Genomic DNA, 27,428 nt, shown 5'->3' on the forward strand with positions numbered 1-27,428 from the left:
AGGGGTGAAAGGGACAAAGAGGACAAAGGGAGAAAGAGGGGCGGTGGGACAGCATCCCCAAAGTGGCTGCACCCAGGGAAGGTTCCCAAGAAGCAGCGGGAATCCCCAGGATCTTCGATTCAGAAGGAAAAATGAGGTGGTGGTGGGGATGTGCCCCTGAGCTGTTTGCCCTGCCTTTCTCCAAACTGTCGGTCACACGCAGGGTGACTTGCTGAGCAATGCTGGAGGGACAGCAAAAAGAACAACGATCTCAATCCTAGGGGGCTGGGCATGGAGCAGTGACCAGCGCAGAATTAAGCCATGGAGCAAACGTCCGGCTCCCACTTGCAGCCTCTCCTGCATCGTGACAGAGGAACGGTCATCTCCCAGATGCTCTCCCACCTGCTTCTCCAGGTGTGGGCCTAGTGCCGGACTCAGACTGGCTCTCTTGGTGGTGGCCCCTTCAGTCAGTATCCCTCAGTGAAATAGTAGACTTGGCTCAAAAAGAACTCATGTTCCCAACCACTATGTCTTCTTGGAAAGAGCTGAGTGCATGCACATACTCATCTATTGTTGGTAAACTGATTCTGCACGTTGCTCTTTCATGGGGTAGGTGAAAATCAGATATCTGTGTGTTACAGGAATTGCAAAGCACACTATCCTGAGCTGCTCTTCCACCCAATTTTCCTTCTCAGGAAACTGATGAAAGGGTCTTCCATGATCAGGTACTAAGGCCAAGTCCAGGAGCTTTTTGTTCGGAAGAAGGCGAGATGAGCCTGGAAACAGAGGGGCAGCAGCACAGAGCCTGGTGGCCCTACAGCTCAGGAGCAGGGAGCCCCTCGATGCTCAGGACCGAGGAAGAACTGGCAGGTGGCCAAGGACCCCTACCAACCACTGAACCTCCTTGCCCTCACCCCTCGCCCCTCAGCTCGGGGGCCCGGCTCACTTTGGATGCAGCTCCTGCTCGCTCGTGTGGGTGGGACTGCCAGCAAGCCCCCGTGAGAGGCAGGAAAGCCTAAGGATCAAGACGTGTGGAGTCAAAGAGAACCGGTTTGAACCTCAGCTCTGGAACCATGTGACCTCAGGCAAACCGCTCAACCTCTCTAAGTTTATCTTCTCCTCTGGAAAATGAGGAGAATGCAATCTACCTTGTAAGATTAATGTCGGGACTAAATGAGATAGGACATGTAAGCACTTAGCACAGTGATAAATAAATGGGAACTATTAGTATGTGCTAATGTCATAGCTGCCACCTGCTGTAAGAGCACAGACATGGTAGGCTGAGGTCAAACTCGGGCATCAGACTATACACAAATGACCCAGTGGCCCAAGGGTGCGCCACCTGGGGACCTTGAAAAAAGTGTCTAAGTTCTGCTCCTATAGGTTCTGATTAAATCGGCCAGGATTAAGGTTTAGGCTTCAGTTGTTTATGAGGCTTCCAGGTAATTCAAATGTCCTCTCAGGTCTAAGACCCACTATCCAGGCTGGGAAGAAAACAGTTGAGATTTCTTGAGGAATCTTTTATTATTTATTCAATTGGCAAACACTGATCCCTTTGATTGGCCAAGCAAAGGACCAGGTGCTTGATTTCTAAGACCCAGCCCCTACTTCAAGGATCCTAGAGTCTAAGAGAAGAGACAAACAGGTGAACGGACAGTGATAATACTGTGGACGCATGCCATGATGGCGTAAATACTGGAAGCTGTGGATATACTTAGGGGGAGATCTAATCTAGCTCTCCAGATAGAGCCTGTTGGTGGAGAGGGCGTTCCAGACAGAGGCAATACATTTTGCAAAGCCCCAGAGGAGAAAATACATAGAACATCCCAGTTGCCCCAAGGAATTCAGTAGGACTGGACCTTAGTTCAAGGTCAAAAGATGAGGTTGGAGAGGCAGGGACCAATTCCTTGTAAGGAATGTGGAGAGGGTGGAGTTTTAAGTAGGGGCTAGAGGGGTCACAGCTGTCTTTCGAAAGATTATTCTGGCTACTAGGTGGAGACTAGATCAGAGGGAGGCAAGATTGGACATGGGGAGGCCAATTCCAAGATGGTGTCAGCAATCAAGGCAAGATTTAACAAGGGACAGGTGAGAGGTATTAGTGAAGGAAGAGCGTGGTGATCAAGAGCATGATGGGGGCAGGGATGGGGAGTCGGGGCGGAGGTCCAAGCTTGTGGCTCCTGCACTCAGGGGAAGTCAGACCCCGAGTGAGGGAAAGGAAGGAAAGTGGGGTATGTGTTATGTGGTAGGATCAGAGGCCTTTAGAGGAAAAGTTCATTCTTGTTTCATCTGAAGACCATAAGTTGGGTGGGTCAGGCCTAAGAGAAATCCTGCATATTCTGTATTTTTCCATATTCACACGGCACACGGCATTCTAACAATAAATGGAATACCTAATTAATCTGAAATCTTCTTGAGGATTTAGATGGGTAAAAGGGAGTTTTAATTACATGAAAGGAGCATGGCCTGGGAGAGTCTTGGAATAGAAGGCAGTCAAGGCCAGGTGCACAGAGTTTGTCTTTTGTTTCCTTCTCAACCCTGGAATGTGTCCCAAATCTTTGCTTTCACCACCTGACCCAAAGATGCCTCAGGTGAGGGCCAAGATCAAATACCTGAAAACACCTTGAAAATGCAAAGCTATAAATAGGTGTTGGGTACCCTGGTTACAGAGCGTCTGACAAAGGAAAATCATCCTAGTAACATGTTTTGCAAGGCAAATACGTAAGCAGAGTTGTAAGCAGCTCCATTTATTTGAGTAAATAGCTTGTAAATAAATCATTGGTAAACATTACAAAATTAAATACATTTTCCAAAGCTTGCCAGTATACAGAAAATTCACAAACATAGTTCTTTTAAAAAATAAAATATGTTCAGAGCACCCTTGATATAAAACGCCTGACCCTTGTCCTCTGACAGGGCCACCCAGAGACATCTTACAGTAGGTGGGGTTTCTGTGGGGAGGCAGCAGGGGCTCCTGGAGGAAGGAGTTTCTCCTCTGACTTTTTACCCCGCCCACATCCATCTGAATTATGATTCTTCTCCAAGGAGTTGGTGTATAACCTCGAGGGGCAGGGCAGGTGCCCCAGACCCAGCTCCAAGCAAGCGGATTGGGGTGCACAACTAGGATCAGGAGCCAGAGTCCTCACCACATGCCACTGAGCAAAGCCAGAAACGCAACCTCCAGCACTGTTACAAACCAGCGAACGTTCCTGTGTCAATGTTCTTGAGAACAGGTGACACTTTCTCATGTCTGTACCGGCTCAACCCTCAGTTCACCTGCTCTGGTCTGATGCTACCCAGGCACAGAAGTGACCAGAATCTACTTCCAGGGAGGAAGAGATCTAATCTGCTAACTTCCTTATGACCTGCTTTCATGGAGAGAGAATAATACACAGTATTTGACTGAAAGCAGAAAACTAATCGCTACACAGTGCTTCCACTCCCATTGCAAAAGACCACTCAAGTAGCATGGGCGTTTCTCTAGAAATCTGAATAGTTCTTCAAATTAAGGGGTTCATTAAACTTTAAAATACCACAAATGAGGCAATAAGGACATGACCTGGCAAAGCATCCCAACTAATGAAATAATATAAAGTCCATAAATAAGCCCTTGACCAACTCAACGTTTTTGTAGTGTAGCTCATGAAAATAAGGGATACACAGAATTCATTCACTTTGGTGCATAAAGTGAATGTTGAAGGTCAGCAGCACTCGCATGAAGAATGGCTAGTGGCCTTTTGAAAACACACGTGCTGTGACCTCCAATTAAAGGACGACCACAAGTTTAGTCCACCCATGTGAAATAAAACTCACATCTACATTTAACTTACTCGTGTGTAGATATATACAAGTACGAGAAATTCCACATGAGGCAAATGTACAACCAAAGAAAAAAGTATTACCAACCAGTTGTAAAAAACCATCATCCCTGTATAGTTAGGTCCTAAACCTCTGATTTCTAGAAGAAAATGCTGCCTGGCCCAGCCCATCCTTGGAGGTCTGCCTGGTTTGATAATCCCAGTTGGGCTGAAACCAGAGTAGTGATATCTTTGTTATTAAAATATTACACTAACAAAAACGTTTAAAAACAAAAAAAGGAACACTCTTCAACTGATGTCTAATAGATGCCCTCCCGCCAAAAAAACGTTGCTCATAACTCTTCTTTAATAAAAGTCTTCGAGAAGTCCAGATCCCAGGGCCCTTGCTTGGTCTCTGGGAGAGTTCCGCCCTGGGCCAGAATTATACGGTCTTCTTCTGCGGGGGGTTCAGTTTTCTCATGCCTCTTATCCGAGAGAGCAGCTCCTTGATAAATTCCTAAAAGAGATGAGAAGAAGTTAACATGAGGAGGTCACTCTATTAAAATTGGGGTTTAAAAATCTGCTTGAAGTAACTGATGTCATCCGCTATTAATCTTAGCTGATGAGCTTGGTTGGACGTGTTAACCCCAACGGGTACAATACAGGAAATTCAGACAAATGAAGTGTTCAAAGTTCATACCACAATGCCTTCTACTGCTGTGCTACTGTCTTTAGGAGAAAACCAGGCTGCCCTCACTCACTGATATTATCTACTTGGCCCCTGAAGGCACATGTGGTTCACGTAAGTGTTTCTCAACCTTTGATAAACCTTTAACACCTGCATCTCAATCACCCAGGGGACACGTAGAGTCTGACTTAGTAGTTCCGGGTCGGGGCCTGAGAATCTGCATTTCTGGCTAGATGCCAGGTGATGCCAGTGTTAGTCTCAGGACCACACCTGGAACAGTGAGGCTGGGCCAGTGGTACTCAGATTTGAATGTACATCAGCAACGCCCCAGGGACTTATTAAACCACAGGGCGCCGGGCCCCACGCCCAGAGTTTCTGATTCAGTACGGCCGGCGGGGGTGGGGGGCCTGAGAATTTGCTTTACTCATCAGCTCCCACGTTGCTGCTGGTCCCAGGATCCTGCTGAGAACCACAGGTCTAGAGCACAATGAGTCTTTTGACTGCAAATCATAATTAAAAACACACACAGAGACACAAGTTTTACATTTACAATCCAGTACACACAATCACACACCTGAGATACAAATTTAAAGAATGAATACTTGCCCTACCCAATAGACTCTATATTTCTATTCCATTCTAATTTCATTGAAAAGGTCATGCTGGGGGAGACTCACTAAAGTGACCCCCCCACCTGCTCATGGATGAGAACCCAAAGCCTGGAGAACAATCTAGAATGGTTCCATTTATACCATCAGAAATCTTTCACTGCTGCCTTGTGTTTTAAAATATTTGGCTGCCAAATAAGTCACATTTATTAGATAATAATAACCTTAGCTTCCTATTTTCTATTTGTCAAAGACAAAGCTGACAGCCAGTCAGACTCTTTGATCAGCAAGTGACAGGTGGTAAATGACAGAACTGAGCAAAAACACTAAGGGACCTTCCTCTCCACTGTGGCCTTCTGAAAACAGCTCTCAGACAATCTCGCCCACCAGTCGCAGCCCTTAGCGTGAGCTCCCAGACTAAGCGAACCCTGAAACTACGCTCCAGCTCTCCAACACAAGATTAAATATTTAATATTTTGTTAGCCACTACAATTTCTTTCCTTTATATAATCTCTTTGCCATTATAAAAGTAACGTGCTTTTTCTAGAAAACACAAACCAGCAATAATTACTCCTCAGAATGAACCACTATTAACACATTTTCTTCTATGAAAATTATTTTAACCTTATTAAGATCATACTATATAAATATATCCTTTTATTTTTACTTAGCCTTATGTCAAAGCTTTTTTGCACATTAAAGTCCTAAAAATTAATTTTAATAGTTATATGATCCTTTATAGTATGGATTTCCTACACTCTGCTTAATTCTCTCATCACTGGATATTTGGTAGGTTCACAGCTTTTCAAAATTATAAACAATGCCATAATTAACATCTTTGTGCATAAATCTTTGTCTGCAATTTAGATTATCTCCTTTAGAGAGCTATCCAGAAGTAGGTCAAAGGACAGAAACATATTAATCACCACCATTTCTGACACTTGGACAGAATGGAATATATGAGAAGTAAAATGAGGCCCTATTTTAATTTTATGAACACTATTTTACCTAATTTAAAGAATCTTCTAGGATGAAATAATGCCCAAGTTTCCCACTTACATTCACTTTTTATTTCGAAAAGTTAAGTGCATTTCCTATGGCCCCTTTTAATATGTGGTTTATGCTGCACAATTTCAGTTTCATTGTTTTTGGAATCGGTTACTCAAATGACTGCTCTCACAAGTTTCAGCATTTGAGTGTAGATTTCTTTTCTTATTTTTTATTTTTTTTTAAAGCAAAGGTCAGAATTACAAATGCTATCATTTATCTTGTTAATAACTCTGGTAATTTTTCTGCACTACTTCAATAACATTTTTCATCAAGATCATGATAAAAATAAAGACTAAAATCAAATAAAGAATAATGTACCTTAAACTATGGACCTTTCTTCTTCAAGACAAAAGTAATTTGGTAATTTAAATCAAATTCAAATTTTCTCAAAAAATTCGTCGTGATGTGCATAATCTCAGTGATTAAAATGTTTAAATAAATAACTCATCTTGTATTTATGATATATTAACATTAATGAAAAACCTAATTTTAAATTTTACGTTAGCATAATTTCTATGTCTATAATGCAATATAGTGTATTGTGCATATTTTAAACTGTTCATTAAAATTTGCATAACGAGATACTTAACTGAGTAAGTCAAAAAAGAGCAAGATCAATATTTATTCTCCAGGAAGAAACTTGACAACACCACTTGCAACAGAAAGATTTTGTTGGTTTCAGATGATTCTCAAAGAACATTCAGGGATCTCTAAGCAAAAATACTGATTGATGGCTCTTGGTTCACGTTACTCAAAAATACTCAAGGTAAGTAACAACATATCCCATTTACTTCCAAAACAGATGACCCAGACTTGGGTCAGGGACACTAATTTTATCAGAGAAGGGCTGCCCCTTTGAGGAAAGGGGCAACTGAATTGAGACCTGAATTAACAAAGAGAAGCCAGCTTGGAAAAGATCTGGGGGATTGGGTTATGCGCGAATGCAGAGCCATGGAGAAAATAGCAAGACAGCGGGCATTGCTGGTGTAGGAAGGCCAAGGTGAGCATGGGGGGGAGCCATGCTGGAGGTCAGCTCGCCAGGCCGTGTTGGCCACAGTAAGACAAGGAGAGACCATTCTTGGTACAATGGAAAGCCACTGGCGGCTTTTAAGTAGAAGTGCAACATCATCTGATTGAGGTTTTTAAAAGATCCCTTTGGCTGCTGTGCTGTGGAGAATGGGTCTTACGAAGACAAGGATGAAAGAGAGAGCAGTCTGCAGCTGCGGCAGCGGTCCAGGCAAGGGATGCGGGAGGCGTAGAGTAAGTTTATGGAAACTGAAATGGAAATCAAGGGGTAAATTTGGGATCCATTTCAGAGGCAGAGCCAACAGACCTCGTTGCTGGACTAAAGGTGGGGGTAGGGTACAGCAGGGAACGGGGACAGGAAGGAGGGAAGGGAATTCACATCACCGTTCTCATCAGAAGAACACTTGAAGAAAGGTGGGGCCATTTGTTGAAACGGGATAATAGGAGGAAAAAACCCCCAAACAAAATAGATTTACAGATACGAGATGCCTGCTAGACATCTGAGGGGCGATATCAAGGAGACACATAAACATGACTTCGGGTCTCAGCTCATGGCTGAATGCATAAATATGGGCATCACCAACACAGGTCGGTGGCTTTCCACTAAAAAAACAAACAAAAAATTAAAATACCACGTGTGACCCACACATAGTTATAGCAACCTAGTAGAGATACAAGGCTGAAACTAAAGTTTCATGAAAAAAATATAACTCTTACTATAGGTAATACTTCTTGATACTTTTTATTCTATCTTATTTTGAAAGAAAAACAGGTCATGACCAGGTAATAGGTTACCACCCATAGTTTACAAACACAACGATCTACACCCGGGCCGTTCAATACAGTAGCCATTAACCACATGTGGCTATTTAATTTTAGATTAATTAAAATAAATAAAATTTAAAATTTAGTTCCTTCATCACACTAGCCACATTTCAAGTACTCAACAGCCACATATGGCTGGCGGCTACCATATTGGACAACGTAGACAGAGAATATTTCCATTATCTCAGAAAATGTTATTGGACAGCGCAGATAACAAGGCTCTGAATTGCAGGACTAGATGAGATAACTTGGAGGAAAGTGTCAATAGAGAGGAAAACAAGGCCAAAGACCAAGGCCGGAGGCCCTCTGACAAGTGAGGTCTGGTAGAAGTGTTGGAGGCAGCAAAGGAGACTGAAAAAGAGAAACCAGTGAGATACGGGAAATCTCAAGAAGTCAAGAGAAGAAAGTGTTTCTAGAAGGAGGAGGTGCTCAGTGAAGTCAAGTGCTGTAAGAGGTTAAGTCAGTCACAGAGAGAGACAAAGCCATTAGATTGGGAAGAAAGAGGCCATTGTGTCCAGGATGAGAGACACTTTAGCAGAATTGTTGGAACGGAAGTCCCCACCCCTAAAAGGTTCCCAGTGTCCTTTTGTTTTGTAAACAGTTTTATTTAAAGTATAACTGCCATGCTATAAACTGCATATATATAAAGTATACAGGGGCTGGCCCTGTTGCCGAGTGGTTTAAGTTCGCGCGCTCTGCTTCGGAGGCCCAGGGTTTCACTGGTTCGAATCCTGGGCGCAGACATAGCACCGCTCATCAGGCCATGCTGAGGTGGCATCCCACATGCCACAACTAGAAGGACACACAACTAAAAATGTACAGCTATGTACCGGGGGGCTTTGGGGAAAAAAGGAAAAGTAAAATCATTAAAAAATAAAAAAATAAATAAAGTATACAACCACCACAAGTGTACCATCTGCACAATCAACATAAAGGACATATCCATTCTTCCAGAAGTTTCTTCATGCCCCTTTGCAATCCCTCTCTTTTCCCCCTGCTCCTCTCATCTCCCACTCATCCCCATTGCCACCTCATGCCACTGTTAGATTAATTTGCATTTTTTAGACTTTCATATAAATAGAATCATGACACTAAGTATTTCTTAATCTGGCTTCTTTCACTCAGGATAATAATTTTGAGATTCAGCCATATTGCTGCATGGGTTAATAGTTATTCCTTTTTTTATTGCTGAGTAGCATTCTGTTGCTTAGAAGTACCACATTTTGTTTATCCACTCACCTATTGACAGAAATTTGGGTTGTTTCCAGTTTGGGGCTATTACAAATAAAGTTGCCAAAAAAATTCATACAAAAGTCTTTATATGGAACATGCTTCCATTTCTTTGGGGTAAATAACCCAGGATTGGAATGGCTGAATCATTGATCTATCTGTCTGTCTTTACACCAATACCACACTGTCTTGATAAGTATAGATATATAATAAATCCTGAAATCAGGTAATGTTAGTCTGCCAACTTTGTTGATTTTTTTTTCTGAGCAACATTTCTTATTTTTTTAGTGAAGTCACATTGGTTTGTAACATTATATAAATTTCAAGTGTACGTCACTACATTTTGATTCCTTTATAGACTGCATCATGGTCGCCGCCAAAAGTCTAGTTGCCACGTTGATCTTTTTAAAAACTGTTTTGGATATTCTAGGGCCTTTAAATTTCCTTAAGACCTTTAGAATCAGCTTATAAATTTCTCCAAAAAAAATCTGCTGGGGTTTTGATTGAGATCGCATTAAATCTGTAGATCAATTTGTGGAGAACTGATATTGCAACAAAAATGAATCTTCTCAGCAAGGTGTATAGTTTTCAGGGTACAGATATTGTACTTCTTTTGTTGGATGTATCCCCAAGTATGTAATATTGTCGATGTTATTGTAAATGGTATATCTTTTTTCAATTTCCGATTGTTAATTGCTAGCATATATAGAAATACAATCAATTTTCATATATTTCTCTCAGATCCTGCAAGCTTGTTGAACTCATTTATTAATTCTAGTGGCTTTTTGGTAGACTTTACTACATTTTCTACATAGATAATCATGTTGTCTGTGAATAAAGCCAATTTTACTTCTTCCTTTCCAATTCGGATGCCTTTATTTCTTTTTTATTGCCTAAATCTACTGACTAAAAGCTCAAATACAATGTTGAATAAAAATGGTGAGAGTGGACCTCCTGAGCACGAGCTGATCTTAGAGAAAAGCACTCAGTCCTTCATCACTAAGTATGTTACTTGTAGGTTTCTTTACAGATGTTCTTTACCAAGTTTAGGAAGTTCCCTTCTATAAGTCGTTGAGAGTTTTTATCAGGAATAGATGTTGGATTTTGTCAAATGCCTTTTCTGCATCTGTTGACATGATCATAGAGGTGTTTTTTTCCCCATCTAGTTTCTTAATATGATGACGTACAAGGTCTCTTTATTTGAGAGCTAAGGGTACCCTGTTTTCCTTCTTTCTTTTTTTTTAAGTTAACACTTTTATTGAGGAATAATTTGTGAATAATAAACTGTATCTATTTAAAAGTCAGAACATTTCCATCACTCCCAAAAGATTTCCTGTCTCCCTTTATGGCTCATCTCCCCTCCATCCACAGCCCCAATTTTCTGTCCATAACTATAAATTATAAACTATAAATTAGTTTGTGTTTTATGTAAATACAATCATTCATTATGTACTTTTTTTGCCTAGCTTCTTTCACTCAACTTAATGATTCTGAGATTCACCAACGTTGCTGTGTGGATGAGCAGCTCATTCCTTTATACTGCTGAGTAGTGTTCCACAGTATGGCTATACCACAAGTTGTGTATCCACGCATCTGCTGATGGACATTTAGGTTGTTTTGAGTTTTTGACCTTTGTGCACAAACGTCCTATGCATATACCTGTCCAAGGATTTGTGTGGTCACATTTTTTGTTTCTTTTGGGTAAATGCCTAGCAATGCAATGGCTGAGTTGTATAATTGTATGTTTAACTTTTTATGAAACCCCCAAACAGTTTTCTAAAGTGGCTGTACCATCGTACACTCCCACCAGCAGGATATGAGAGTTCTAGTTGTTCTATATCCTTGCCTACTCTTGGTATTGTCAGCCTTTTTAGTTTTTAGCTGTTTTAGTGAGTGTGCATAGATGATAAGATGCTCCTTTTTTTTGAGGAACTTGTCCACTTTCCTTCACATTCTCCACATAAGTCTCTGACCTCTGCTCTTCTCTCCCCTTTGTTGGCCACCCACCTCTGCCCCTGACCAGTTGATTAAATGCTGGCATTTTCCAAAGCTTGGTTCCCAGGCCTCCTCGAGGCACTGTCCCTCAGCTGGCTGTTCCCCTCATACTGGGGGCTCTCAGGCCTCTCCAGCTGTGCCTTCACCCCTGAGACCCAGGCCTGTATCTCCTGTGGCTTCTAGGGATCTCCACAGGGATGTCCCATGGGCACATCAGCCTCAAAATGACCAAAAGTGACCTCACTGTTACTTCTCCCCTCCTCAAACCTGCCCCTCACCCTCAGGAATTCACAGTTTCTGTTACTGTGTCCTGAACAAATCATCACAGAGATCCCATTTCTCCCCAAATTAATCTATAAAGTTAATGTAATGCCAATCAAAACACAAATATTTAAGAATAGTCAAGATACTTTGAATAAGCAAATTGTGGGTTCACCTCGCCCTTACTATGAACTGATTATAAAGCCCTGGTAATTGTGACAGTGGGCAGGGATAGACAATAACCAGAAGCAGGTTGTATACATTAGGGAAATTTGATATACAACCCAAGATGGACTAACTGGTCAACAAATGGCACTGGGACAATATGGTGAAGTGGAAAATTAGAACCCTGCCTCACGCCATACACAAAAATAAGTTCAAGGTGGTTGAATACCTGGGTATAAAAAGCAAAAGTGAAAAGTTTTAGAACAAAATTTAAGGAGACCATATTTAAGACACTGGAGGAGTAAAAGGTTTCCTAGACAGGATTTTTTAAAAAGCACAAGCCACAAGAGATGCTGCTGATCAATTTGACTTCATTAAAATTTAAAACTTCTCTGCACAAAAGGCAATACAAGGGAAAATAACCTCCAGTTTGTGAAAATATATTTGCAACCACACAAATGTCAAAGGATTGTCATCCACAATATATAAAGAACTCACAAATCAACAAGAAAAACACAAACAAGTCAAAAGAAAAGTAGACAGAGGATTTGAAATGGAATTCTCTGAGAGGTAAACATGAACAGCCAATAAGCACACAGAAAAATGGTCCTCATCCTCACCAGCCAGCAGTCAGGAAAAGGTAAATTAAAACAATGAGATGTCATCAGATAGGCAAAAATTTTAAAGGTTGGCAATACCAAGTATGGAGATGATGAAGTTAGAAGGGAATTCTTAAATCTTGCTGGTGGGCATGGAAGCTGGTGTAAACATTTAAGAGCAATTCCATTTCTTGGTATATTCCTTGGAGAAACTCTTGTACAGAAGGTAACAGGTCAAGAAATTATTTTATTGCACCATTGTCCATAATAGTGAAAAACTGGACATAAATGGGTGTCAACAGAAGAACGGATAAATGTATTGCAGTATATTAATACACAGGAATGCTATCCAGCAATGAAAATGAATGAACTGGAGCCTCCTGTATCAACAAGGATGAATCTCAGAAATCTAATGTTGGGCAAAATAAACAAGCTGAAGAAGAAAACTTGCAAAAGATTATTTATTTAGGTATAAAGCATGCAAGATAATCCATGTGCATAGCCCTCCCTCCTGCTTGGTAGCGAGAGTCCCAGTCCTCTGTGTTTTCCTAGCACAGTGCTAAACGTACAAAAGGTGCTCAGCAGAGGTTTGCAAAGTAAATGAATATGCACACGAACCAATTAATTCATACAACTGCGGCGTTAAAGTGAGGCAGTAGACAGAGGAGACGCTGGAATCTTTGTGTATCAACTGGATGAGGGGGTGGAACTGTCCAAAGTATCGACGGGTCCCAGCTCCTGTGAAGGAAGGTTCTAGAGGTTCTCTTTTAAACACTGGAAAACTAGCTGACCTCGGGGAGATAAGAAAGACAAGAAGCATTTGCGGAAGGAGCCTAGGACGCTCGTACACACATGCACACGTGCGTGCGTGCACTCGTGCACACACACACACAGAGGAGAGAGAGAGAGAAAAGAAGCAACAGAAAGAAAGAAACGCTCCCAGTGACCTTGGAGACTTGACTTCATATAACACGCAGCCACCTGACTTATGAAACTTCTAGCAAGAAAAAAGGGAAATGAGTGGATCTGGCAAGAGCCGTGAAAACAGAAGGTCCTTCCTCGCTCTGGAGTTTCGGCCGTGTGGCACTGTCACAGGGCATGGCATCGTGGTGGCCATGCTCGACTCCAAGCTCTCGTGCCCTGATCCCTCCTGGGCCCCGTGGCTTTCAGCCTCCACCCCCTCCTGCCTGCTCTGGCCTGAGCCAGAGGCAGCAGATGGACACACATTTGTAATTATCACCGTAGCCGGGCGTCTGGGACCCTTCCCTCGTCACTCAAAGTGATTCATCTGTTACAGTCAGTTGGTGAAACTGCGCTGTTTTAAGGAGGATGGGTCCATGGGAAAGTAGGAAAAGGAGAAACCACAGTATCATTGCAAAGCACTGCTTTGTGCCTAATCAAAGTGCAGTTATGTCATTCTTCCGAGCATTTGGAGTCATTTAAAAAGATAAATAAGATAAACGGATATTACGTGGTGGCCCTTTGATTAGAAGTATTTCCTGACAAAAGGACCTTTGAAAGAAATGCTTAAAACTGCTGCTCGGTGAACAGCATCGCTAAGCGCAGTACGTGGAATTGTGTAGATCACGCAGGCTCCAATAAAGTGTGCCCCGCAGAACTCTGGATGCTCAATGGCTTGTCCAAAAAATATCATCCACCCCTTACTCAGAGTCCAGGGCGGGGCGAAGAGAGAAACAGCAGGCGAGGATCCTCAAGGCTGGGACCCACGTGGGTCAGTGGTTCCCCTGTATCCTGTCTCCTCTTTGTCACCCCAATCAATGCACTAGTCATTTCTTAAAAAATGTGTATTCACAGGGGCCCTCTGCTCGCGATCCCGAGTCTCATGTCAGATGACACCAAACCAAGTCAACTCGAGCAAGTTTTACATGACTACCTGACACTTCTTCCAAAAAGCATGACATTCAACAGATGATGTGGGATTCAGGCAAGGAGTGATCAGGTGGAAGGAGAGAAGAATTTCCAGATCCACTGATGTTCAGATAAGTGAGGGCAATGGAAGGGTCATACGTGCCTCTTTTACAACCTGATGACAACACCTGAGAACTGTCCCAAATGGCAAAATGTCCTCACCCAAAGGACCAGCTAAGCATTTAAAAATCACGCTGTAAACTTTTATAGGCTTGAATATCCAGGTCACACAGGAGGACAAACAGGCAGGCAGTGAAACAGCACTGTCGGACAGGGTGTCCCCAGCCCTGGGTGGCACTGGGACTTGCTCCCTGCAGTCACAGGGGTTCTTCAGCACCACAAGCCCCAACATCACTCATCACTAAAATATTTACTTTGCCCCCTCTTTTTGGGGGTGCGGGGGGGGGGTGTTTATCTTTAGAGAGGTCCATTTGCCGGCAGAGCACACCAGGACAGAAGTTATTTTTCATTATCTGAAAAGAGGCTTATGAATCTGTTATAGGTAAGGGTTTGTGCCTACTGTCATTACAATCACTTCTACCAACATAAACTCCTGAAGGTCTTAACTATATCCGGGTTGGTTTTCCCCCGCTTCTTTAACTTAAAACCATTGACACTATTTTGTCCATTTATTTTCTTGACTATCTGCCTCCTGTAGAGATTAATTTGTTCTGCTGGTGAGAGCAGTTCCATTAATCTATTTAGAGATTCAGACCACTGCTCTTAGACTAATTTATTTTGTACCCAAATTCTCACCTTTATCTGTATGCAGCAGAATAGCTCATTTGCCCTCACCATATGCAGACTTACTGGCATTTAATTCTTCCTTCGGTACTAATAGGTTTCTCAGAATCTGCACACTTAGGATTCAATGTAAAATAAAATCCCCTATAAATAATCCAACCACAGTAAATAATCATGGAGTAAATTCAGCAAAGTTATAATCTCCCACTTTATAATCACTGAGAAAACTAAAGTCATTTCATCAAAGGTCCCATTACCCGTGAGGGAGAATATTACTTGCTACAAATACCTGAATCTCTCTGAAATGAAAGAAACCCATTTCCAACCTGTGTGAGATTCTTTAGTGGTTGTGACTCCCTTCGCTAAAGATATAGAAATCCCAGAGTCATGTGTCAAATGGCCTTGAACTCATATTCTTTCTTCTGTCCAGATGAATCTGAACACAAGGAGAGAAGATGGAGCTATTTTTAATACAGGATTGATGAGCTTTAAAAATATGATCATTCCTTCTGAATTTAATGAAAAAAGAAAAGGGCATAAAATCACAATCGATTACTTGAAAATGCCAACCACTTAAAAGTCCACTGCCCATTAAGGCTGGTACCTCCTCCATCACGTCTTTCAAAAAAACAATCATTAACTACAGGGGAAAAGCATCCACAGGCCAAGACCCATGTGGTTCTTCCTATAACATCATCTCCTTTTTGTTTCCTTATATTATATCACAAGTATTGTTGCTATCATCATTATCATTATCATTATTCGCACGGTCATCCTGCTTCCAAGAGCGTGTGGAAAAGAATTGAACCTTGCCCAAAAAGAGGTCTGGGCTTTGCCCTCAGCTCCTGGGAGGTGAGTTCTAAGCCCTTGGAAGGTCCTGCCTGATAAAAGTGTCTTTGTTCACCTGAGGGCCTTGGACCACGCTGGAGTCTAGTTATGTGATTCAGGGGGGCGCTTTGGGTCATCTGGTAACAGCTCAAGATCCCGAGGGGCTGGAGACTGACGGCAGCCATGTGGGCAGTCAACCATATCTGTGTGACTGAGTCCCAAGAAAAACTCTGGCGTTCCAGGCTCAGGTGAGCTTCCCTGGGTGGCAATCCTCTGCATGTGCATACGGTCACACACCATAGATGAGAGAATTGACAGCATCCATGGCTCCAATGGGAGAGGAGAGCTGGGGGCTCCGTGTTTGGAACTTTCCTGGACTCTGTCCCACACAGCCCTTCCCTTGGCTGAGTTTAATCTGTAGCCTTTGACTGTACTAAACCAAAACCACGAATATAACAGCTTTCAGTGAGTTCTGTGGGTCCTTCTCAATTATCAAACATGAGTACGGTCTTGGGGACCCCTGATCTTGCAACTGGTGTCAGAAGTGAAGAAGGTGTTGTGGACCGTTCCGTAACTTTGCAAAGAGTGCTGAATAAAGACCAGAAAACAAATGCAGAGTTTTTCTCCATGACTGCACGTCCTCAGCAAGCTTAACTAACATTTCTGGGTTGATTTTCCTCAATGAAGACCATCTTAATCAGATTCATATATATTCCCAAGGGGAGCTTGTGCTCACCTAGTAGGAATTCAGAGAAAGGCAGTGAGAAGTAGACAGAGCACAGGATGTGGGCTCAAATGTGGGTGCAAATGCCAGCTCCAGCACATCCTGGCTCTTTCTTCCTGGGCACAGGAGGCCAGGTGCATAAGGAGCCCTAATGGAAGTGTGTGAGCAACTGGTATACTGGACCAAAATCCTTTCGGCCACTAGGTAAAGATACTCATCTTTCTGGTTAATAAATCTCAATCCTTTATTACTTACTTGGCTAATTACACTAAAATATAATTAGGCTTTCATAGCCAAGGGCTACAACCCCTAAAATATCTTTTTCAGCAATTCCAGTCTTTCTTTGGAAGCTCCCAATTCTCTCACTATTCAGAAACATTGTTCTGAAAGTGACAGCTTTTAAAGGATGCCTTTCAACTCATTATTCTAGCATTCAAGCTCCATTCCTCATCCAAGCCCCAGATTGCTGTCTTTTTTGAGGAAGCCCCATGAGAGACCAGATGAAAAGGCTCCCCAGTGTAGATACTCAGACCCATTGAACTGGAGCGAAATGGAGCTTCCTCGGCCTTCTCTAGCAAGTACAGATCCCCTAACATCACATTCCATTAAGCAATTTGGTTCCTAACTTAGGGAACCACGGGGTGAGCTGACACCATGGCATTTCTGTCCTTTTATTCCTATTTTAATATTCTTTGAGCACTTCAATTCTTACCATAGTTAACCATGGCCTTGTGACAGATTGTTTTAAAGATGCGGGTACACGTTTGCTGCTTTGTCTAAGTCCCTAGATTAGTTACAGGCACACAGATGTTCAGTAAACATTTGTTGAGCAAATGAATAAAGAGCATATAGCAAAGTGCCAAGCCACGTCTCTTCCCATCGCCAACACAGCCTCTCTGTGTTGTCAATAGCCAGTTTATATCGTCTCTCCATGGCAGTCAGCTCAATGAACCTGGGCTCTGAGTACTTCCACGTAAACACAAATTGAACTATATTTTCAACAACAGGTTAAAATGCTAAATGGATAGGGAGCTGATGCGAGCAGGATGAGTTGACAGCGGCCACCACCAAAGCCTGTTGGAAAAGTGAGATGCAGTCACCATGACACTGCAGCAAAAGAAGGAGAGTCTGCCTTTCTCCTGCCAAGACAAAAAGAACAACACGGCAGCCCTGCCTCTCCAAAAGCACTGGTCAATTTTTATTTGCAAACCACGATCAGACACCCCTTTCCTGTCCCATCTTGTGGCTATGACATTGCCATGACCTGGGGGATCACTGAGACATGGAACGCTTCTTACCACCTACTCGCAGATCTAGTCATTGGGCATGAATCCCTGATGCATATCAACTTACAGGCTTTGATTGCTAAAATGCTGGGTCATATCACAGCCTCTATTTCCCAAAAATGAAATAAACGCACAGAAAGAAAAATCTGATGTTTATCAGAAAGCAATGTCACAGCCACCTTCCACTATAAAAAGAGATTTTAAAAAGTCCATTGATTGGACTGGAGCTCCCCTAGCAGATGGTAAGACAGATGCCCTCAAGCCCATATTAAATGCATTTTCTGCCCACCAGTCCAGTACCTCCCAGTGTGTGCTCCTAAGATTTGAAAATCACGCAAAGTAAGAGTGAGAAACAGGAAAAGAAGCTCCTCTGGGCCTAGCCTCGCTAGCAGGCCCCAATACCCTACCCCTGATTTCTACGTGTCCACTAGGCTGTCACTACTGGTCATTCAAATCTAAGTAATAACCAAAATAAAATTTCTCCTTTTCTTCTGGCATTATACAGAAACGTCCTTTTTCTGTCCTTAAATCAACTCTATTATAATATCAACTACATCAGAAATGACATTTACTCTGGGGGAAAAAATTAAAAACACCATTTTTACCATCACTTATAATCACTCATACATGAGAGTGGTGACCACAATTATATTGCTGTGTTTTGAAGGGTCTAAGTCAGTAAAGATTTATACGTCAAGAGTCCACAGTTTGGAATATGAATCAAAATGGGGAAACACAAGTCCTTTTCTTATTAGTAAGGGATCCACATAGGATGAAACCATGGACCCGAAGTATATGACAGAGAGTGACACACCAAAAACAACATCACTTCTGTGAAATTAGCAGATTCTTTAAAGTCTGCGCTTCAAATTGAATAATTCAAGAACATCATTACTGGTGAATTTAGGCATTTTGCATATTTAATATATAATGGAGAAGCACTACCTTATATAGAAAATGCATTAACTGATAACAATACAGTCTTGCGCTACACAGTGACATTTTGGTCAATGACGGACCACATATATGACAGTGGTCCCATAAGATTAGTACCATATAGCCTAGCTGTATAGTAGGCTACACCATCCAGGTTTGTGATAAGTACACTCTGTGATGTTAACACAATGACGAAATCACCTAAGGATGCATTTCTTGGAACATATTCCCGTCATTAAGCGACACACGACTGTAGTGTCAATCTCATAGCTTTCTTGTGAAGACGAAATGAGTTAATACACATGATGTACTTAGATCGGTGCCTGGCATGTGCTTAGTAATTATTTATCTATTGTTATTATTGTTACTGTCACTAAAATTACTATCATTGCAAATAATTGTTACTTAAAACCCAGAGAGGTGGTTATTATTACCTCCAGTTTATTGAAGAGGAAATGGAGGCTCAGAGAGGTTGAGAAAATTGCTTAAATTCACAGACATTTAGTGCTGGTGCCGCCACAAGACTCTGGACTCGAAGTCCAGGCTTCTTCCTACCACCCACTCTGCCTCTGCAAGGAGACTATAAATAAATGCAGCCGAATCAGCAAAGACGTCTTCTTTAGATTTCTAACCTCAAAGTGGCATAATAATTGTATGTAAAATTCTTTTGATCAAAAAGTAGCACCTCCAGAGAAGGCTACCTGAAAAAGAACATCATTAATTTGCAGGCATTTAGTTAAGACAGGACAAAGTCCTTTAATGTCTAAATGTCTTGCAAAGTCAAGTAGCTTAGGAAGACGGGCAGGATGGAAAGAAAAGAGGACATGAGCAGATGTCAGAAACTCAGGGTTGAGTCCTGGTCCCTCTGCGCACTGCTGTGAGGTCTTAGACGCGTTACGCAAACGCTCTACTTCAAGTGATGATTGTGAGGATTAAACAAGATAATGCTTGTTACTGCATGTCAACGAGAGAACTCAGGGAAAATGTAAGCCACTATTTTTATCATCATAATCCAGGAGCCAGTAAAATCTGTTTTTTATTGACATAATAAGCTCAAAGTCAACACTCGCCAATCATTTCCAAGACGATCCTTTAATAGATAGGAACTTGACTGAAATTTCTCAGCATTTTATACCATTTTCATTCCTGGAAACCATGAGCTAAACAAAGAACACGGACATGTTCTCTTGTAAACTCCAGTCTCTTTTCTTTCTTTCTTCCTCTGGAATTCTGAAAACATTCAAATTCTACATCCCTTCAGCTCACAAGCCGCCTTATAGAAACCAGATGAGGAATACTTTTGTCCCAGGGAGGCGAGACCTGCCATGTTCATTTACCTGCATGGCTGTAAACAAGTGTAAATATTGTGCTCCCTGGAGACTGCAAAAACTCGGAGGAGCAGGGGGCTCATGGCAGTCCAACCTTCCCCACCTAAACCACCAAAATGTGAATTTCTCCACCTCGGAGGAGAACTGAAGAAAAAGGGAATGATAAAGAGAGTAAAGGGCATGCCTACAGCTGCCAGTCTGGATCCACTCTCAGCAGCAACCCACCCACTCCCACATCACGTGCCAGTTCATGGGTGAGTGAATTGGTGGTCTAAATGGTGGTCTCGCGCCTCCTTCCCATCCCTGCTTCCACAAAGTTTCAAGTCAGACTATCAACCCTCAGGTAGGAGTTCAGAGCATCAAACTCTTAAAAAAAGGACAAATCTCTCCAGAAAAAGGATGCCCAAATAGTGACAGTTTGAGGAGGCCCCCTGCTCCATAGATATACACCACAAAAAATCAGATTTGCAACCTGGTCACTCCATAGTGAGGCTCACCAGTGGACAAGCTGTGCTCACACACACAGAGGCCAATCAGCTTACTGGCTCCCAACACTCAAAGATGGATACTGCCAAAAGTCAGTAAAAAGACACAAAAATAGACAGAAAAAAGGTGGGATTCAGAGAAAACAGAGACAATGCAGGTAGCAGAATAATCTTAAAAACAAAAGCAAAGCAAAGAAAAATTTGATTAATATCCTCAAAGAGAGAAAAGAATAAAATGCATCCATGAAATAAGAAGAAACATTATAACAAAGTGAACAGAGATTTAAAAAGGGCTCTTGGATATTAAAAATAAGATAGCTGAAATTTTAAAATATCAGTAGAAAGGCTAGAAGATAAAGTCAGGGAAATCTTTCAGAAAGCAGAGTAAAAGATCAAAGCGACAGAAAACAAAAGGGAAAAGATAAGAAATTATAGAGTTCCATCCAGAAGAAGTAAATAGCAGGAGAGCCAGAAAAATAGAGTACTGAAGAAGAAATTAATAAAAATAACAAATAATAAAAGACTTTTTTGGGAAAAACTGAAAGATATAAATCTTCAGACTAAAAGAGCTTATAAAGCACCTAGCATATGAATAGGAAAAAATCCACACCAGAGCATATCATTGTAAACTTTCAAAATATGGAGATAATCCTAAAAGTTAACCGAAGGGAAAAAAATAGGTTGCATACAAAGGTCTGAGAATGGAAATGGTATCGGGGCGGGCCCAGCGGCACAGCGGTTAGTGCACACATTCCGCTTTGGTGGCCCGGAGTTCACCAGTTCAGATCCTCGGTGCGGACATGGCACCACTTGTCAAAGGCCATGCTGTGGTAGGCGTCCCATGTATAAAATAGGGGAAGATGGGCATGGATGTTAGCTCAGGGCCAGTCTTCCTCAGCAAAAAGAGAAGGATTGGCAGTAGTTAGCTCAGGGCTAGTCTTCCTCAAAAAAAAAAAAAAAAGAAAGAAACGGTATCAGACTTCTTAACAATAGAAGTAATACGACAATAGAGTAATGCCTTTAAAATTGAGTTTTAACAATGGATTTTATCCTTGAATTCTACACCATCCAAACTATGGATCAAGATACATTTCCATATATGCAAGGATTAAAAAAATTTACCTTCTATGCCTCCTTAACCAAAAAGCTACTGGATGATGAACTCTAACCAAAATGAGGAAGCCGGGGATTTAAGAAACAAAGTATCTAACATAGGACTGGAGTGAACGGAAATCTCAAGACAGCAGCCACTCAGTAGACCCCAGGAATAACTTCTCCAGATTGTTGCCCAGGGGCTCCAGGAGGCAAGTTGGGGGTGGGGGGAATGGAAATGATGCATTTGAGTGCACAGAAAATATATTACACATCTGACAAAGATATTGAGAGTTCAACAAAAAATATCAATAGGTACTAGACAAAATAAATGACAAGGTAGTTATCAACTCCAGGAAAAACAAAGGGCTATACAACAAAGAAGCCATGGTCCTGTTCCACTATTTGGCTAGGCAGTGAAAAACATTTGTTTAAATCATATGTTATTAACCTTGACTACTGATTTAACAAAACATTGTTTTGTTTATTTGTTTATTGAAGATGTAGGGGAATGAATTGTGTGGAGAGTGAGAAAGCTACCAAATTTTCCCTTAAGTCAACAGATGAAAAAAACAGAGTAGTAAGTGCACGTTTAGGAAAAGCAAGGAAACAGCCCTAAGTTTTTGTATAAAAATATATAAAGTATATACCTCTTAGGAGGGGGACTTGTGGCGAGGGATGGCCAAGACACCACTACTTTTTCTTTACAAGCCTAAAGGTATTTTGGGTTTTCAAAATTATGAATATGTATTACCGTGATAAAAATATGCATTTTAATAACTAAAATTTAAATTAAAAATCTCTATGACTGCAAGATGTAATCAACATAAAGGAAAACTGAAGGGGCCGGCCCAGTGCTGCAGTGGTTAAGTTCACACATTCCACTTTGGTGGCCTGGGGTTTGCCAGTTCAAATCCTGGGTGCAGACATGGCACTGCTCGTCAAGCCATGCTGTGGTAGGCATCCCGCATATAAAGTAGAGGAAGATGGGCATGGATGTTAGCTCAGGGCCAGTCTTCCTCAGCTAAAAGAAAAAAAAGAGACAGAGAGGAGGATTGGCAGCAGATGTTAGCTCAGCCCTAATCTTCCTCAAAAAAAACATAAAGGAAAACTGGAGATTGTAAGAACAAAGCTCAAATAAGTAACTGGCCTCAGACCAAATGATCATAAAACATCCTAGTCGTTTAAATTTTACACACTCTTTTAAAAGCCTGCTTTCCTCTCACTTTGTAATTACACCACTTCAAAAAACACAAGTCCTACCACCACTGCTTTGATGTTGCAAACAGATTCCAAAACATCTGATGGCTCTTCTCATTTCTCTGAGTCATCACAGGAACATCTTTTACCAATATTTTCAGAACTGATCAAATCCTTCATTTCTGCATGGTTTGTGCTTTCAGCCATGAGAGTCAACATTAAATGCTTTGGTTTAATCAAACAAATATCCATTGTTGTTTACATTAATATTTATACGCTTGATGAATATCCAAACAAAGCATAAAATTTCTTCTTCCAATAAAGGCATCCATAGAATTGGCTTCAAGCTTTTTAAAAATACATACCGATACACTAACAGAATGTAGTCTCCACTTATAAAGCTAAAACTTTGACTAAAGTGATTCCAAACCCTCTCATCATTACCTCTGAAATTTGGCTTTTCCATAAAAGCAAGCAACACACTCAACTCCATCAGGTTTAAGTCTTTCAGAACCAGACATTTATACAAATGAGGATGTTAGTACTATTCAGAAACATATGTGCTTCACTTATCGATGATAATTGCTACTCGGTATACACAAATCAAACCCAGTTATTGTGGTTTGGCTTTAAAAATAGACAAATTGATTTAACCAAAAGGAATTCACACAAGGTCCTTAGGAAAAGTGACTGTTTACCTCCGTTGGTTTGTAGCAGTCTATGAGCGCTTCCTAGAATGAAACACACAGGCATTTATTTTAAAATTTAGCATCATTTTAAAAGTGAAACTAAAAATCATTTCATCTTTATAGTATTATTCTAAAATGGTAAATCAAGATCTCACACTGGCTGTCTAGAATCACACTTTATTATTACTGATTATTTGTTGGTCATCTGAAGATACATAAACTTGCACACTTTATGTGCAGGAATGTCACGCAATCTTCAGAATACACACATGCTTACATACACACACACACACTCACACACACCCCTTTCCTTCAGACTGCCAACCTGGTTAATAATAACCCAGATATACTTAAATTGAGGCAGCCCGTGAGAGACGGTGACAATCACACTAGACTCGGAGAGTGGGGAGCCGGGCTGTGACTCAAGCAGAAACCAGCTTGTCACAGCCCTGCAGGCTTCAGTGTCCTCGCTGAGAACCAGAGGGGTGACCTCCCCGTAGCTAGAGCCCTTTTCAAGTTTTCAATTTTAAGAAAACTTTTATGTCGTTACGTTTTCAAAAGAACTGGTTCCTGCTTTATTTTTCCTTCGGTAACTTTCATAGTTAGCATGCTAACATCTCCCAAACAAATTCATTAACAAGACATAATCATTACACTGAGACTGGTCGCCACTCAAGGGACGCTGGTAATTAGTAACACATTAAACACATTAATACATTAAAATGTGCCTTTTAATTGCCTTTAGTGATCATTTGCCATTGGTGATAAGCAACAGCCTTTAACAGTAATTATCAGCGAACGTTAAGAACAATGGCAGGTCAAAGGTTAATTGGTTTTAGAAACTGCCAAGTGCAGATTTTAAGATGATAGATTTCATCTCCTGTAGGAGGGAAATAAATATCTTATTGCTCTGGACTAAAGAAACAGGAGACATGCCAACATCCACCGTCGTACGAGAATGCTTATCAGTTGAGCATCCTCTAATAAAGGATATTTTATTAGATAGAATTACATTGCAAACAATCTTATCTAGAAATGAATTTTATGAATGATATAATCCACGACTGGGAGACCAGAGTCCCGGGCTTAGAGACCGGTTCTAGCTTCGCCTCCTCACACTACTGTGGGCCATTACTTCCTTCCCAGGCAAGAGGATCTCCGGAAGCAGAACCAGCCCTTTCTCCCAAGAAGATGAGGCTGGAGAGACTCATCCATAAGGTGCTTGGAGAACTGACTGTAGTCAAGAACGGCTTTCTCATCAGAGACGTCGCTAATGAGGATGAATACTCACATCCGGTTGCCTTCCTCTCTGCAAACTGCCATTGCTCAAACCGGGGGGGGGCCAACACTGCCAGAGGGCAGAATCAGGGCATGCCAAGCTCTAGAGACCCAAGTGGATTCAAGCATCCATGCGTGGAAGCTTCCAGATTTTGAAAGCTGCTTACCCGTAGTTTTGAAGCTCTGTCTTCTTCACTGTCTGCATCGAGAAGATCATCAATGTCAATTTCTACCTCTGGCATTTCTTCTTCCTGGGGGGCGAAAGTGAAGCCATTCTATTTAGTGACAAACTACATTGTACCGACACTTTAGTTGAGTTAAATAAATTATTAGATCATCAATTAAGGGAGGTGGACAATTCAGGGGGGAAGGAGAGACCAGGAGGAAGAGGCGGGAGAGGAGGAGAAGCAGGAGAAAGAAAGAAAAACCAGGAAAACAGAAGGAAAAGGAAGCAGAGGAGGGAGGGGAGAAGGAAAGAGAGACAGGAGCTGGGAGCAAAGGAGATTTAAGAGTCACAAAGCAGGAAAAAGTAATATTTTCAAAAATGACAATTTTCCGGTTTCTGGCAGAAAACTGATTATGAGTATACAATGGGGAATTGGCAGGTTCTAGAAAGAGCGGGGAGAGGTGCAGTTTCCCACACTACATCTCCCCTTCTCTCGGTGACTGCCGATCTTCATCTGGGGAGCTGGGTGCCTCCCTTCAGGGCTCCGGGTCTGGGGAAACCCGCTTCCACCACCGGTTTCTGATGTGGACACTTGAGTCCACATCGCCCCACCCAGCCCCAGTTACTGACTCAGGACAGGACCTGTGATCCAGCTGAGGCCAGTGGGGCTCTGGGAAAAGACGCTCTTTCAGCAGGAGCATCCCTGCTCGCTCCTCTGCACTGAGGAAGCGCTTAGCCTGGAAACTGCTCGCAGCCATCACGGACCACGAAGGGAGCGAGTCTGACTCATGGTGGGCAGAGTAGGGAGAAATAAGAAAGGAGAGTTCTGGAGAACGTCACTGGGTCAAACATACTCTGAAGCCCCCTACCATTGAGTAAACCCCTTTTATTGTTTCAGCCAGTGTAAGTCGAGTTTAAAAACCAAAGACATCCAACCCAGCAAAGAAGGCAAGAAAGTCCAGCTGGAATGAGGTGAAAGACGTCGCTCATTTGGAATCTGTACTTCCAACGCAAAGTAGATCCTAGCTTCGTCTCGTTTCTCCTGTTACCTGATCTTCCCCATACCTCTGAGAACGTGGAAATAAAAACGAAATTTAAGAGGGACCAGCCCAGTGGCATAGTGGTTAAGTTTGCATGCTCCTCTTAGGTGGCCCAGGGTTTGCGGGTTTGGGCACTGGGTGTGGATCTACACACCACTCATCAAGTCATGCTCCCACATACAACATGGAGGAAGATTGGCAAGGATATTAGCTCAGGGACCATCTTCCTCAAGCAGAAAGAGGAAGATTGGCAACAGATGTTAGCTCAGGGCCAATCTTCCCCACCAAAAAAAAAAAAAAGCAATTTAAGAGAGTCTATAATTTTGCATTTTGCCTTCCCATTAGGAGTCACCTCAACTCCTCCCAGCCACAGGATGGCCAAGTGTCTGCAGGAGATGGAGAGAGATCTGTGGGGGCCACACCTGTGTGCTCACCTGGCCTTAGCCACTCTGTGCCAGCTGTGTCGTCTGGTCTCCAGGGGTAAGTCTGACTTTCTGAGTATTTCCTTTCTAGGAAAATGCATTTACCAGATAATAGTGCTCAATCATTTTTTTTGTCCTGTTCCAACACAAGAGAGGACCCAAGTTTTTTGAGGAAACTGAGGAACATGATACACTACGATGGAATAATAAAAATATATATATTGGTTTCTGCTCCCAGTTCCTGACACAGAGCTCCTAAAACCCTTGTAAACAGGGATGCCAGGAGAATCTTTTGTTCTAACATCTAGTCTTTGACCCCAGTTCCTGACACAGAGCTCCTAAAACCCTTAGAATTTCCCGGGTGATAGGAGCGTCTTTTGTTCTAATGAGGTGACTCTTGGTGGGCTCCCGGATGAGGGGGGGGGGTCACCAGAAAGATCAAGCCATGATTAGAAGCTTGGGACTTTCCACCCCATTTCCCATGCTCTTGGAAGTGGGGAGGGGCTGGAAATGGAGTTTCCTATTGATGAAGCCTCCATAAAAATTCCAATGGCAGGGGGTTCAGGGAGCTTCCAGGTTGGTAAACACATCTATAAGCCATGTATCCCAACTCCACGGGGACAGAAGACCCTGTGCTTGGGACCCTTCCAGACCTCATCCTATGTGTCGCTTCATCTGTCTGTTCATCTGTATCCTTTATTGTATTCTTTGTAATACACTGATAAACATAAGTAATTCCCTAAGTTCTGGGAGCCATTCTAGCAAATTATCGAACCCACGGAAGGGGTTCATGGGAAGACCGGTTTACAGCCCTTGGTCAGAAGTACAGGTGACAACCCGGGACATGTGTTGGCATCTGCAGTGGGGGCAGTCTGGTGGGACAGAGCCCTTAGGCTGCGGGATCTGAGCCCAACTCCAGGCAGAACTGAATTAAATTACAGGACACGCAGCTGGCGTCTAGGAGGACTGCTTGTGTGTGGAAACCCCACATCTGGTGTCGACGTGTTGTGAGTGTGGTAACAGCGTGAGAGTAAACGAGAAAAACAGAAGCGTGATTTTCC

General features: G+C 42.2%; 1 protein-coding gene across 1 annotated transcript in view; it reads right to left on the minus strand.

The window, feature by feature from the left end:
• Positions 1-2,707: 2,707 nt before the first annotated feature.
• The window catches only part of PPP1R14C (protein phosphatase 1 regulatory inhibitor subunit 14C), an 87,480-nt gene continuing 62,759 nt past the window's right edge, over positions 2,708-27,428 (minus strand). The window contains exons 2-4 of the mRNA XM_070602937.1: positions 24,907-24,990; positions 23,471-23,503; positions 2,708-4,290 (exon numbers count right to left, since the gene is read on the minus strand). Of these exons, the coding sequence (XP_070459038.1) occupies positions 4,216-4,290; positions 23,471-23,503; positions 24,907-24,990 (192 nt within the window). The 3' untranslated portion in view covers positions 2,708-4,215. The remainder of the gene's footprint in view (positions 4,291-23,470; positions 23,504-24,906; positions 24,991-27,428) is intronic.

The sequence above is a fragment of the Equus przewalskii genome, chromosome 32, assembly GCF_037783145.1.
Source record: "Equus przewalskii isolate Varuska chromosome 32, EquPr2, whole genome shotgun sequence".
NCBI classification, from domain to species: Eukaryota; Metazoa; Chordata; class Mammalia; order Perissodactyla; family Equidae; genus Equus; species Equus przewalskii.